The 14,795-nt window shown below is 40.9% G+C and overlaps 2 protein-coding genes across 8 annotated transcripts in view; one reads left to right on the top strand and one right to left on the bottom strand.

Moving 5' to 3' along the window:
• LOC119876184 (zinc finger protein 37A-like) overlaps positions 1-1,347 on the bottom strand; it is a 66,916-nt gene extending 65,569 nt beyond the window's left edge. For 2 of the 3 annotated variants that reach the window (XM_038533784.1, XM_038533783.1), the window contains exon 1: positions 668-1,347. The gene's annotated coding sequence lies outside the window, so the exon portion shown is untranslated. The remainder of the gene's footprint in view (positions 1-667) is intronic. The other variant, XR_005357692.1, reaches the window with a different exon arrangement.
• ZNF248 (zinc finger protein 248) overlaps positions 1,238-14,795 on the top strand; it is a 27,487-nt gene continuing 13,929 nt past the window's right edge. Inside the window, exons 1-6 of one of the 5 annotated variants that reach the window (XM_038533771.1) lie at positions 1,329-1,344; positions 2,201-2,349; positions 3,170-3,271; positions 3,372-3,413; positions 13,990-14,116; positions 14,404-14,499. In XM_038533771.1, the coding sequence (XP_038389699.1) occupies positions 3,399-3,413; positions 13,990-14,116; positions 14,404-14,499 (238 nt within the window). In that variant the 5' untranslated portion in view covers positions 1,329-1,344; positions 2,201-2,349; positions 3,170-3,271; positions 3,372-3,398. Of the gene's footprint in view, positions 1,345-1,805; positions 2,350-2,460; positions 2,563-3,169; positions 3,272-3,371; positions 3,414-13,989; positions 14,117-14,403; positions 14,500-14,795 lie in introns of those variants that run through there. The other 4 variants (XM_038533772.1, XM_038533773.1, XM_038533775.1 and 1 more) reach the window with 4 other exon arrangements.

Genomic DNA, 14,795 nt, shown 5'->3' with positions numbered 1-14,795 from the left:
AAGTAAAATAGAAATAGCCCTTTAGAACACCACAGTAAAAGTTGCAGGCAAGATTCAGCAATGAATGATAAAATTAGTGGCCAAAGCTCTAAATAGAAACAGTATTCTTGGGTAGCCTCAGAGTTTCTCCTCAAATTTACTAATACATGCGGCGCTTTTAAAATATGACCACAAATTCCAGATGGAGCTTATTGCCTGTGTCTTGGAGTGTGCATGAGACTTAGCAACCCACTTTTTAGTGTAGACCGGAAAGGGAAAAATCCTAACTATATAGTGGAGAAACCTGTCAGACCCCAGTTTAACCAAGTGATTAGAGTTAGTATGACAAATCGTGTTGATATCATGTCACCTGATCTATAGCACATCCTCTCTGGGATTTATTTCCTCAAAATTTATAACCTCAGTCCAATAAGGAGAAAACGTCAGACAAACGTAAATTTAAGGATATTCTTCACTATACCTAACTACTCTTCTTCAACCATGTGAAGGTTATGAAAGACAGGAAAGGCAAAAAAAAAAAAAATCTCTTAGAGATTGGAGCAGATATAATTCAATGTACTGTGGTTCCTGGATTGGATCCCTGGGTCAGTAAAAGGACATCGGCGGGAAAACTGACGGAATGTGAATAAACCCTGTAATCTAGTCAACAGAATCGCACCCGAGTTACCTTACTGGTTGACAAAAGTACCGCAGTTCTCTAACATGTCAACATCGGGCAACTGTTGGGGGAAGCCTGTGTAGGCCGTGTACGGGGGTGGTGGGGGGGCGTGCTTTCCTCAGGTCTGGTGTACCAACGGTCCCTTACAGAAGAATGGCTTTTCGTCTTGTGTGATACCGAATGGCTAGCTTGCGGCGTCCGCCACTCGGGAACGGGCCTGCTGATCGCAGACACCGCGTACTCCAGGACACTCCTGCACAGCCCCTGCTAGGGGCCGGCTGATGCGAGGCGCGCGCCTAGGTGCAAGGACAGAATCCCGGCTCCAGGAAGCAGGAGCCAAGCTGGCAGGGACTCCCCAGCCCTCTGCTCAGGATGGGCACGGAGCACACCGGGGAAGGGAATCTTGAGGAAGGCGCTGAACGTCCTGTCCTCCCGCCCCTAATCCGCGCTGAGGTCCTGCTAGGGGCTGGCGTCCCACGGCTCCGGAGCGAGGCATCCCTCCCCGCGCGCGGCACGTCCCCAGCGCCCGCGGCCAGGAGCAGATCCCGCTACCCGCCGCCGCGCCGCTCGGGTCCCTCTGCGCATGTGCATCCCCGCCTTCTCCTGCCGGCTCGCCTTTCCCCGGCTCCAGCCCCTCGTGGGAAACCTGCCCCGGCTTCCGGGTCCACGCGGCGAGGGAGCTGCGGGTGAGGCCCAGGGGGTGGGGGCGCGGGCCGCGAGGGCCCCGCGTGGCTCGGGGGTCCGACGGGGGGGCGGTGCCGGGTGGCGGGTGGGAGCCCGCGGAGCCCGGAGGGACCCCGGCGTCTGCGGCGCCTGCGGAGTTGAAGGGACGGCGGGCGGGGCCGTCTCGGACTAGAAGACCGGAGTCCCGCGTGGGAACGAGGGCGCTCGGGCTCGCAGGGCCCGCGGAGTCCAGCCCCAGCGACCAGCGGGCTGCGTCGTCGTGCGGCCGCGGGTGGAGAGTGCGCGTGTGTGACGTGTGCGCGCCGGGCCCACGGAGAGGGGGTGGGCCGCGGGGCGGCGCGAGTGCGCGTGCACGATATGCGTGCGCGCCTGACGTTGTGACGTGCGCGCGTGCGTCCCTGCGTCCCTGCGTCCCTGCGTCCCTGCGTCCCTGCGTCCCTGCGTCCCTGCGTCCCTGGTGAGCCGGGCTTGCTTCCTCGGAGGGGTGCGGTTGCGGGCCGCCTGGAGCCGGCCGGGCCGGGCGTCTGGTGGGGTGAACCGCTCTGGCCGAATGGTCACGCCAGACTCGGCGTCCTCATCTGTGAAGTGTGGACGTCAGTCATCCCTGCCGCACGGCGTCGTTCTGAGCACTCCCGTTTTGTCAGCTGCTGTTGCATTGATCTGTTACCTCCGTGATTCAGGAGGCTGGGGCTGCCAGTCTCTAGGGCCCTCGCTTCTCAATTCCCTCATTGTGCAGTGGAGGAGGGGAGAGGCTGGACTAGGCAGTCCCCACGGCCCTCGGCCCTCTCCTGGCCCTGGCATTCCCCAGCCCCCAGTGGTCATGTATTACGTATTCATTTGTTATTTGTTATGTATGAGCATGACGGTATCCTGAAGCCATCGAAGGCTGAGTGACGGTGGAAGGTCTGGGACAAATTTAAGAAGAGCGCGGTGAGCCGGAGCTGAGAGGGGAGGACAGACAGGCCACACAGGAGATGGCACCTCTTCGGAGAGTTCGTGAGGGCATGGTGAGGGCATGGTCGGGAATGAAAGGCTTACCAGCCAGCGCCCAGGAAGCTCCGTCATCACTCCTCTGGGAGCACCCCCGACTCCCCTCATTTTCCGTTCACTATTTCCAGAAGCAAACTGCCCTCAAACAGCGCCCTGTTGTTGATGGCATCTAGAAAGATGCTGAGGGTCCCGCTCTCCTGGCCTGATAGACGCACAGGATGGTAGTGCAGGCAAGTCTTTTTGGAGGTCATCTGTTCTGACCTTAATTGAAAAACGGGGGGAAACAGTTGAGTTTGAGAAGGTGACAAAGTGAGGCGGTGCAGTTTGTTAGGGGCAGAACCATGGTTAGAGGCCAAGTCTGCAGATTCCCAGGCCACTGCCCATCTTGTCACTGTTAAGTCAAAGATAGTTTCTCTTCTTTTCCTTTTTTAGGACTTTATTTACTTATTCAGGAGAGACACAGAAACACAGGCAGAGGGAAAAGCAGGCTCCCCGTGGGGAACCGGATGTGGGACTCCATCCCAGGACCCTGGGATCACAGCCTGAGCCTCCCAGGTGCCCCTCAAAGATAGTTTCTTACTAAGTTGTAAGCAGGTTAGAACAATTTTTTATCTTGCCTTGAACACTCCCATCTCTTTTTTTCCAGAGGTTTCTTCGATTCTCTGACCTCAAGGGATTAATGGTATTAGAAGGAAAACAGATTAACAATGTGGCTTGGGTTTTTGATTTTTTTTCCCTACCACATCAGTTCTGACAAATCCATAGTGTTTCCTCCTTTTAGGTTACTGTAAAATGTTAAACTCATCTTCTCATGTTTTTAATTTTTCTGTGTCACAGAACCTAAATTGGTAATAAATCAATAAGAAACAAATGTTTACATTCACTCAGTGAAAAGTATCATGTCTAAGCTCAACATATATCGGAGCCACACATGGACACGTAAGTATCTTGTATGTGATGCTGTGAAGGCAGGTAAATCCAGGAACCGCAAGGCAGGCCAAGTGTCTCCTAACTTCCTTCTTCCTTCCTTCTTCCTCAGCTCTCCCTCCTCCACTAAGAGTGGAAAATGAACAGATCTCAGGTAAGCTTTTTGTTTGTTTATTCCTGCTTTGCTTTAAGATGGGTTTTCTAAAGTTTGTATGGATTCATGTTTTTAAAAAGGAGAAGAAGGAATAGGCAAGAATTACTTTAAGGGAAAAATGTTGAGAGTAGCAAATCAAAGAGCATCTGGCAGAATTAAATGCAGGACTCTTAAATTTACAGAGTTGTGCAAGTTGTAAAATTTTCTCTGATCTTTTTAATAACAAAATTGCCTGTGATCATTTCTGATAGACACAGCAGCGTGCAAAGACATGTGGATGCTTTTCAGGGGACCAAACAATGAGATTTGAGTAGACCACTCTCTCAGGGTCCTGTTTGATCCAAGAATAAAACTTTGAAGATCTGGCAGAATGGTGGGGACTGCACGTCTTCCAAGTAACTCTCCATAGTATTTGTGTCAGCTTCTTTGTAGTCCTAGCTTGAGTGGCAGAGTTCTGGCTTTGATCACTGTGTTTCTTTCTTTTTTCTTTTAAGATTTTATTTATTTTCATTAGAGATATGGAGAAAGGCAGAGACATAGGAAGAGGCTCCCTGCAGGGATCCCACTGTGGGACTCAATCCTGGGACCCTGGGATCACGCCCTGAAGCAGAAGGCTCAACCACTGAGCCACCCAGGTGTTCCTGGTCTCTGCATTTCTTTTACATTTCAACCACGGGAACACATTCTTGTTCCTTAACCACCACCGCTCACCTGAATCAGTTCTAGAAAAGGCCACCAACTTGTCATCAAATCCAATTTTTGTTTTGGTCTTACTTAACTGTCCTGAGGCATAATCCTCGGTCTCTGTTGTCTCTGACACCCCCATCCTAGCTCTCCTAGCTTTCTGTTCCTCACAATGGTGTCTTTCCCTTTTGCCCCAGACTTTGCCTCTCCTTGGGTTTATTGCTGATCCATCCTTGGCTCACTGCTTTTTTTTTTTTTTTTTTTTTTTTTTTTTTCCCAGTCTGTCTTTTTTTCCTGATTGGCTTTGTCTCTCTCTCTCCTTTTTTTTTTTTTTTTTTTTTTTTTTTTTTTTAATAAAATACTTCTGGGAGCACCTGGGTGCCTCAGTGGTTGAGCGTCTGCCTTCAGCTCAGGTCATGATTCTGGAGTCCCAGGATCAAGGCCTGCATCGGGCTCCTCATGGGGAGCCTGCTTCTCCCTCTGCTTGTGTCTCTGCCTCTCTCTCTCTCTCTCTCTCTGTGAGTCTCTCATGAATGAATAAATAAAATCTTTAAAATAAAATCCTTCTGAATTAGTAATATGTTAACATGGTTAAAATTAAGTGACATTCCCTCCAGGAAGGGTGACATTTATTTCTCATCTACACTGAGACATTTTCACTGAGAATGAAAGAGGTTCTCTACAGTTCTGATGAGATGATGAGACAGCTGGCATATATTGCAACAAACCTGAGTGGATGGTCACCCTCCTGTAGATGTCAGCCTTTCTTGTTTGTCCTCCCAGTGTTTCTTTATTCAGTTAAAATGTATCCTTATATGCCTTCTACTTTTATTTAGAAGGGAACCCATCATACTCAGGGCTCTTCAAACTTAGGTGCTCCCGTACATCACTGGTATCCTGTTAAATGCAGATTTTGATTTAGTGGATCTGTGGGACCCTGGGTTTTACAGTTCTAAAAACCTAGGTGAAGCTGACTCTGCTGCCCAGGGAACCACACTTTGAGTAGCGAGTCTAAACACTATCTTCCATTCTTTCTTTGCTTTTATTCTCTTTTTTCAGCCTGTCCCAGGCATCTTTCTGTAAACAGAACGTGGATTGCTTCTTTCTTTCTTATAACTGCATAGTAATTCAAGCATGGATGTTCCATAGTTTTTAAAACTGATAACCAGTTCTGATATTAGTTCTGAACTATTTCAAACCTTTTGCTACTACAAACCACATTCTAACGAATGACCTTGTACATATAAGTGTTATTTGTCAGGTAAATTCCCAGAAGTGTGATGCCAGGCCAAAGGGTGAATACAATTGATAAATGTGATCAGTTGGGATTATGGTATCATTTTATATTCCCATTGATACTGCATGAGTGTGTGTTTGTCCACAGCTGAGTCTCCCATAGGACACATGGTTCAACTTTTGGAACTTTGGCAACTGATAGATAAAAAGTGGTATTTTATAAAGTTTGTATCTGTAATTTTTTAAACTATGAGTGAGGTTGAATATTTTTTCACATATCTGAAAGATGTATTTACGTTTCTGTGAACCATTTGTTCATATCTTTTGCCCATTTTGCCCTTGGGTTTCTGGCTGCTGCTCCTCCTCCTCCTCCTCTTCTCCTTCTCCTCTTCTCCTTCTCCTTCTTCTTCTTCTTGCTCCTTCCTCCTTCCTCCTCTTCTTTCTTCTTTCTTCTTCCTCCTTTCCCTCCTCCCTCCTTCTTCTTCATCCTTCTTCCTCTTCTTATTTAGCTCTTTATATATTAGGGATACTAATACTTGCCTATTATATGGTTGCAAACTATTATGGTATATAATTTATTTTTTGATAATTGATCTGTGTGTCCCCCCCCCCCCCCTTGCAGGTATTCTGTTCCAGGATACCACATTTCACTTAGTCGTTTCCTTAGGCTCCCCTTGGCTATGACAGTTCAGACTTTTCTTGTTTATGATAACGTTGGCAGTTTTGAGGAGTATATTCAGGTGTTTTGTAGAATGTCCCTCAATTGGGAATTGTCTGCTGCTGTTTTTGTGATTCGACTGAGGTTATGGGTTTCTTGGAGGAAGAACACAGAGATATAATGTCATTTGGTCACATCATATCAAGGGTGAGTGCTTTCAACATGATTCATTACAGTGATATATTACTGTTGATCACTTGGCTGAAGTAATGTGGTCACAAGTAGCAGTAAAGCTACTCTTTGTTTTGTCTGTTCTTTTTGTGTTTTTTTTTTAAAGATAGATTTATTTATTTATTTATTTATTTATTTATTTATTTATTTATTTATTTATTTATTCATGAGAGATACAGAGAAAGAGAGGGAGGCAAAGACATAGGCAAAGGGAGAAGCAGGCTCCTTGCAAGAAACCCAATGTGGGACTTGATCCTGGATCCCGGGATCATGCCCTGAGCCGAAGGCAGATAGTCAACCGCTGAACCACCCAGGCATCCCAATTTAGTCTGTTTTCATACTGTACTCTTGGGAAGGAATTGAGAACTTAAACTCTACCTCCTTCATGCTGGAGTAGCTACATAAATTATCAGGAATTCTGTTTAGGAGATTTTTCTATTCTCTTCTACTTACTAATTCATTTATTTATATCAATATGAATTCATGGCTAGTTATTTTACATTTTACATTTGGTTATGGTACAATGCTACCTTGTTCATTTGTTGCTCAGGTTGGTTATTAAAAAGCATCTTCTAGGGGCACCTTGGTGGCTCAGTCGGCTGAGCATCTGACTCTTTATTTCAGCTCAGGTCATGATCTCAGGGTCCTGAGATTGGGGCCCATGTCAGGCTCTTTGCTGAAGGTAGAGGCTGCTTGAGATTCTCTCCGTTTCTCCCTCTGCTCCTCCCCCTGCTCATGTGTGTGCTCTCTCTCTCTCTCTAAATCAATAAATTTTTTTAAAAAGCATTTTTTGTTGGTTTCTGTCTTTTGACATCTGCCATTATTTTTTGAATATTTCTTACTTCCTACTAGTAGATTTTCCAGATTCATCTTATGTATTTCTTGCTCTAGAATTAGGCTTCTTTTTTTTTCTCCTAAATAGCTCTGGTTCTTTTTTTTTTTTTTTTTTTTTTAAGATTATTTATTTATTTATTTATTCATGACAGAGAGAGAGAGAGAGAGAGAGAGGCAGAGACACAAGCAGAAGGAGAAGCAGGCTCCATGCAGGGAGCCCGACGTGGGACTCAATCCTGGGTCTCCTGTTCTGGTTCTTTTCATTGGAGCATAGTGTTGAAACCAAGATTAGGGGACTAGGTGTGTCTTTTGCTCCTGGTGTGTCATTGCTTGCAGGCCCTCTCAGTTAACTGAACAAGGAAATATATGCATATATTCAATCATGTATATACTTATATGTACATATAAGTATTTCAATATTAACCATCTATATATTAAGCTAAATATTAGTTTATACTCTTATCTCTTGTTGTAATCATTACCACATGGAACATTCTAACCTCCTCTCCTTGCTTGTGTGTAATCTCATGCTCTAACATTGAGAATCTGCCTATCATCACCTGGATTTCATTTATTTGATTGTTCAATTCCAGCATACATGCACATGATTTCAGAGTTGTTAACTCATGGACTCTTTATTCTTCCAGCTTGGGGTCATTATGAATTAAGGGGCAGAAATTTTCATGTGTAGGTTTTTAAGCAGATGTAAGTTTTCAGGCACATAGGGTATGAAATTGCTGGGTGGTTATGTATGTATGTATGTTTAGCTTTGCAAGAAACCGCCAAACTATTTTTACAAAAGTCCAGTATCAGTTTGCATTCCTACCAACTACAAATCAGAATCCTTGTTCTGATTCTGGAACTGAAATTGTCATTATTTTAGATTTAACTATTCTAATAAATATGTTGTCTCGTTTTTGTTTTAATTTGCATTTTCCCACTAACAGGTGATGTTGAGCATCTGTTCATGTTCATATCCTTATATCTTTGGTGACCTGTTTGTTCAGATCTCTTGCCCAATTTTCAGCTTTTTTTTTCAATAGCTTTAAGAGTTCTTTTGTGGGGCCCTGGGTGGCTTAGCAGTTGAGCATCTGCTCAGGGCATGATCCTGGGGCCCTGGGACTGAGTTCCATATCAGGCTCCCTGCAGGAACCTGCTTCTCCCTCTGGCTGTCTTTGAATAAAATTTTTTTTAAAAATGGTTTTTTGTATTTTTTTGGATGTAAATCCTTTATTAGATACATGTATTGCAAATGTCTTTTCTCAGTCTCTGCCTTGTCCTTTCATTTTCTTAGAAATGTGTTTTGCAGAGCAAAAGATTTTATTTTTAATAATATTCATTCCCGCCATGGAATAATATACTTTATTGTATCTAAAAATTCATCACTAAGTCCAGGGTCACAGGGATTTTTCTCCTATATTCTGTGTTCTGTATTTTCCCCTAGAAGGTTTATAGTTTGCATTTTACACTTAGATCTCTGCTTCACTTTTAGTTAATATTTGTGTAAGGCCTGTTTCTAGGTTAATTTGTTTTACATGAACATCTAATTGCTTAAGCACCATGGTTGAAAGACCATCTTTTCTCCTTTTGTTGCCTTTGTTGAATTTATCTTGGTAGATCTATTCCTGGACCCTCTATTCTGTTCTTTTGATCTGTGTGTCTCTTTCAGCACTAATATGCTGTCTTGATTATTTGTAGCTTTATTGTAAATCTCAAGATCAGGTAATGTGAATTCTCATTTTTCTCCCATGTGTTGGCTATTCTAGATCTTTTCTTTTCTATATAAACTTCAGAATCATTTTGTCAATATCTGCAAAATAGCTGGGGGGTGGTTATTTATATTGCATTAAATTTATAGATTAAGTTGGAGAGAATTGACATTTTAGCCATATTGAGTCTTCCTATTGATGAATATGGACTGTCTCTATTTATTTAGATCTTTGATTTCTTCCATCACTTGTCTTTTTTCTGCATATACATACTGTGTTAGATTTTACACTTGAGTACCTTTTTTTGAGGTGCTTTCGTAAATGATATTTTTTTCAGTTGAAAATTTGGAATTCCAGTTCTTTATTCAGACATAGGAAAACAGTTAACTTTTTTATATCATCACTTTGTATCATGTGATATTGCAATATTTCCTTATTACTTCCAGTAGATTTTTTTCTTTCTTTTTGTAGATTCCTTGAGATTTTCTACATAGACAACAATATTGACTTCAAATAAATGGAGTTTTGTTTTTCCTTTTCAGTGATACTCACTTTTTTGATCTCCTCCTCCCTCCCACCTACCCTCTGGCAATCATCAGTTCTCTATATTTAGCAGTCTCTTTTTTTCATCTCTTTTTTACTTTTTTTTCCTTAAATTCTACATATGAGTGAAATCATATGATATTTGTCTTTCTTTCTTAGTCTGACTTATTTCACTTGGTATTATACCCTCTAGATCCATTCATGTATTGCAAATGTCAAGATTTTGTTCTTTTTTTCTGGCTGAGTAATATTCCACTGTGTATATCTATATACCATATCTTCTTTATCCATTTATCTTATCGATGGACTTTTGAGTTGCTTCCATATCTTGCCTACTGTAAATAGTGCTGCAAAATAACATCTTTTCGATCAGTGTTTCCATTGTCATTGGGTAAATACCCAGTAGTGGAATTACTGGATTATAAGATGGTTCTGTTTTAGTTTTTTGAGGAAGCTCCATACTGTTTTCCATAATGGCTGCATCAGTTTTCATCCCTACCATCAGTACACAAGGATTCCTTCTTATTCACATTATCACCAACTCTTGGAATTTCTCTTTTTGATTTTAACCATTTTGACTGGTGTGAGGTATTATCTTGTGGTTTTGATTCAAGTTTCCCTAATGATTAGTGATACTGAGCATCTCTTCATGTGTCTCTTGATCATCTGTATATCTTCTTTGGAAAAATGTTTATTGAGATCCTTTGCCCAGTTTTTAATCAGCTTATTTGGGGTTTTTTTGGTGTTGAGTTGTAGAAATTATATATTTTGGATATCAAATCCTTTTTTTTTTTTAAGTTTTTATTTATTTATGATAGTCACACAGAGAGAGAGAGAGAGAGAGAGAGGCAGAGACACAGGCAGAGGGAGAAGCAGGCTCCATGCAGGAAGCCTGATGTGGGACTCAACCCCGGGTCTCCAGGATCACACCCCGGGCTGCAGGCGGCGCTAAACTGCTGCGCCACCGGGGCTGCCCTGGATATCAAATCCTTAATGATATATCATTTGCACATATCTTCTCCCATTAGTAGGTTGTCTTTCTGTTTTATTGATGGTTACCTTTGCTTTTTGTTTTGGTGTAGTCCCAATAATTTATTTTTGCTTTTGTTTCCCTTGTCTGAGGACACATACCTAGAAAAAGTTGTTATGGTCATTGTCAAAGAAGTTACTACCTGTGTTCTAATCTAGGATTTTTATGATTTCAGGTCTCACATGTAGGTCTTTAATCTATTTTGAGTGTTTTTTTCTGTATGGTGTAAGAAAATGGTCCAGTTCCATTGTTTTGCATGTAGCTGTCCAGTTTTCCCAGCACCATTTGTTGAAGAAACTGTCTTTTTCCCATTGGATATTTGTCCTCCTTTGTTGAAGATTAACTGACCATATAACTGAACTGGGTTTATTTCTGGGCTCTCTACTGTTCTACTTTGAATAACCAGAACAATCTTTGGAAAGAAAAACAAATCTAGATTTGTTTTTTTTTTTTTTTTAATTTTTTTAAAGGATTTTATTTATTTGACAGAGAGCAAGCAAGCACAAGTGGGGGGAGGAGTAGAGGGAGAGGGAGAAGCAGACTCCCCACTGAGCAGGGAGCCCGACATGGGGCTCCATCCCACGACCCTGGGGTCATGACCTGAACCAGAAGCATATGCTTAACTGACTGAGCCACCCAGGTGCCCCAAATCTAGATTTGTTTCACAAGTTGATCACAATCCCAGATTTCCAGATATACTGCAAAGCTATAGTAATCAAAACATTATGGTACTAGCACAAAAGTAGACACGTAGGTAAATGAAACAGGGTAAAGAGCCAAATCATATATGTTTTATTTCTGGTTTTGGGTTTGGTTTGGTTTGGTTTTGGTCTTACTTACTGCACTAGCTAGGACTTCTAATACATATTTGAATGAGAGTACTTAGATAAAACATCCTTGCCCTATCCCTTCCCTTAGTGGAAAAGTATCCAGTCTCTTAACATTAAATATGATGTTAACTGTAAGGTTTTTGTAGATGGTCTTTATCAAGCTGAAAAAGTTTCCCCTTTGCTGAGAATTTTCATCATGAATGGGTGTTAGATTTTGTCAGATGCTTTTTCTTCATCAATTGATTTGATCATGTAATTTTTCTTCTTTGACTTATTGATCTGTTGGATTGTAATGATTGGATTTTTTTTTAACATTGGCCCAGCCTTCCATACCTAGAATAAATTCCATTTGGTTATGGTTTATAATTCGTTTTATACATTGTCAGATTTGATTTTCCAATATTTGAGAATTTTTGTTTCTATATTAATGAGAGATATTAGCCTTTAGTTTCCCATGTCTTTATCTAGTTTTGGTATCAGGGTAATGCCGATCTTATAATATCAATTTGGAAGTGCTCTTTACTGGAGGAGATTGTGGAGAATTGGTATTTTTTCCTTAAATGTTTAGTAGAATTTACCAGTGACACCGTTTGAGCTTGGCACTTTCTGTTTGGGAGTGATTTGATTACTTATTCTTTTTTTTTTTTTTTTTAACAGCTATAGATCTGTTCGGGTTTTCTATTTCTCCTTGCGTGAATTGGTAGCTGTGTCTTTTAAGGAATTTGTCCATTTCTTCTAAGTTAATTTTTCAGGAATAGAATTGTTTGTAGTAGTCTCATATTATTTTAATGTTCTTAGGATCAGTAGTGTTGACCCATCATTTCTGAGATTCACAATTTTTTTCTTTTCTCTTTGTTCTTGGTTAAGTTTTCTGCAAGTTTATTAATTTATTGATCTTTCCAAAAAAGCAGCTATTGGTTTTGATTTTCTTTTTTTCATGTTTCAATTTTGTTGATTTATTCTAATGTTTATTTTGTTTGCTTTGGGCTTAATTTGCTTTTCTTCTATAGTATACTAAGATGCAAACATAGGTTACTGATTTAAAATTTTTCTTTTTTAATATATACACTTGATGCTATAAGTTTCCCTCTATGTATTGCTTTCAGTGTATCTCACAAATTTTGATATGTGATATTTTTATTTCATGTGTTATATTTAAAAATTTCTTTTGAGATCTCTTTAAATATAGATTATTTATAAGTATATTGTTTAATTTTCAAGTGTTTGAGGGATTTTCCAACTATCTCTTGTTTATTGATTTATATTTAATTCCATTGTAGTCGGAGAACGTATTTTATATGATAGCTGTTGTTTTAAATTTGTTAAGGTATGTTTTCTGGCCAAGGCTATGGTCTCTCTTGGTAAATGTTACATATGAGCTAGAATAGAATGATAAAATATGGGTTTTATTTTTGGATGGAGTATTCTGTAACTGTCAATTTGATCATGTTGATGGATAGTACGGTTCAGGTCATCCGTATACTTACTGATTTTCTGCCTCCTTGATCTCTCAGTATTGACAGAGGGGTGTTGAAGTCTCCCAACTATGATTATAAATTTGTGTATTTCTCCTGTCAGTTCTATCAGTTTTGGGCTATGTATTTTGGTACCCTTTTGTTAGATGCATATATTCTTTTGATACTCTTGTTAGATTTATATATGTTTTCTCTAATAGGATTTTGAACCCGTTTAATGAGTTAATTCCAGTGTTATATTTTTCAGCTCTAGAACACCCATTTTATCTATGTACATATGTGTATATGTATGTGCCTGTATTCACATCTATCAGGAGTCCCCAAGACCATCCCCAGGTTCAGTGACTTACTAGGGTATTCAGCACATACTTCTACTTATGGCTATGACTTGTTTACAGTGCAAGGATATAAAGCGGAATCAACCAGGGGAAAGGGCACACAGAGAAAGATGAGAGGAAGCCAGGAGCAAACTTCTCAGAGTTTTCTACCAAATCTAGTGATGAGATAGACAACAAACATGAAATGTTTGCCAGGGAATCTCAGTAGATACTCGGTGCTCAGAGTTTTTAATAGAAGCTGATCACATTGGTACTCTCTGCTTGGCACAGAAACTTCTGGATTTAGAAGGAATATACATGTGTTGAATAAGCCGTATTACTTACACAAACAGTTTAGACTCAGTGAACGATTTCTTCTAAGGGAATTTAAGTTTCCAGAAGCCAGCCAGCAGACACGCTTATAGCAGCAGACCTTTCAAAGGATAGCAATCTCAGGTTTGCTCTCATAATTCTTTGCTGCACAGTACACATACTATATATCCATTGTACTTTTCCTTCTTATTTTGTTCAGATTTTCCTCTGTTTTATTGAGCATATTAATAATAATCCATTTTAAAATTCCTGCTTATTAATTCCAATGTCTGGATCCCCTTCTGATCTGTTTTGTCTCTTTATTTTTTCTATCATATAACTGATGATATTAAAGAACTAATTTTTTCTTGGTCTCCTTTCCTTCCCAGTCTACTGTATGCATACTGCTAGATCCTGCAATGTATAATTTAATAAATGTTAATGAATATGTCTCCTCATCAGATCATAAGCACTTTGAGAAAAGGAATGGTGTGTTTGTTTTCATCAGTAGTATTTGCAGCGAAGGGAACAGTTCAGGGCTTTAGTGGAAACTCAGTTTGTACAAGATATTTCTTTCATCCTACATAGTAAGTAGCACAAAAGAAGGCATCCTGTGTGTCAATTCTTAGCAAATTCTAAAGAGATAAGCTCTTTTAAATTTCTTCTACATTATTTAGTTCTGACAGCTTCATATAGAAAAGGAATATACTATTACAGGAACAAGTGTCATTCAAAGATGTATGTGTGGACTTCACTCAGGAAGAGTGGTATCTACTGGATCCTGCTCAGAAGATACTATACAGAGATGTGATTCTAGAAAATTATAGCCACTTTGTCTCAGTAGGTAAGAATTTCATTTCCTTGTAACTACCAGTAGCGTGCATTTTTAGTTGTTGAAACATAGGAACTGCCTGTGGAATTTTGATTGAAGCTTGATTTTCAAGGCACTGAGGTGGCCAGTCCCTCTGGCCACCATAAAGAGTGCTATGTTCTTAATCTCCATAGGGGTTGGTTCATTTGGGCATCTCTCTTGGGCAGTCTCTGAAGCTATACCTTTCTTCTCCATCATTTTCTAAGAGTCCCTGAAGCCAGGCTATTTAGCCATCATCTTGTATTATCTTTTCTTAACAGGATATTGCATTACTAAGCCAGAAGTGGTCTTCAAGATTGAGCAAGGAGAAGAGCCCTGGATATTAGAGGCAGGATTCCCAAGCCACTGCCACCAAGGTGAGTTAGTACACAGACATATGCCAGAAGGGAATAAGATCTTAGGCCATTGGTTTGGGGTTTCTCACTTGTGAAATATTCTTCAGAAATTTTTTTCCTTTTTTTTTTTTTATTGGACTTCAATTTGCCAACATATAGCATAACACCCAGTGCTCACCCCATCAAGTGCCCCCCTCAGTGCCCGTCACCCAGTCACTCCCACCGCCCGCCCACCTCCCCTTCCACCACCCTTTGTTCGTTTCCCAGAGTTAGGAGTCTCTCATGTTTTGACTCCCTTTCTGATATTTCCCACTCAT

The sequence above is a fragment of the Canis lupus genome, chromosome 4 (assembly GCF_011100685.1).
Source record: "Canis lupus familiaris isolate Mischka breed German Shepherd chromosome 4, alternate assembly UU_Cfam_GSD_1.0, whole genome shotgun sequence".
Taxonomy (NCBI): domain Eukaryota; kingdom Metazoa; phylum Chordata; class Mammalia; order Carnivora; family Canidae; genus Canis; species Canis lupus.
The sequence above is the reverse complement of the archived record's forward strand: the minus strand, read 5'-3'. Positions and strand labels throughout refer to the sequence as shown.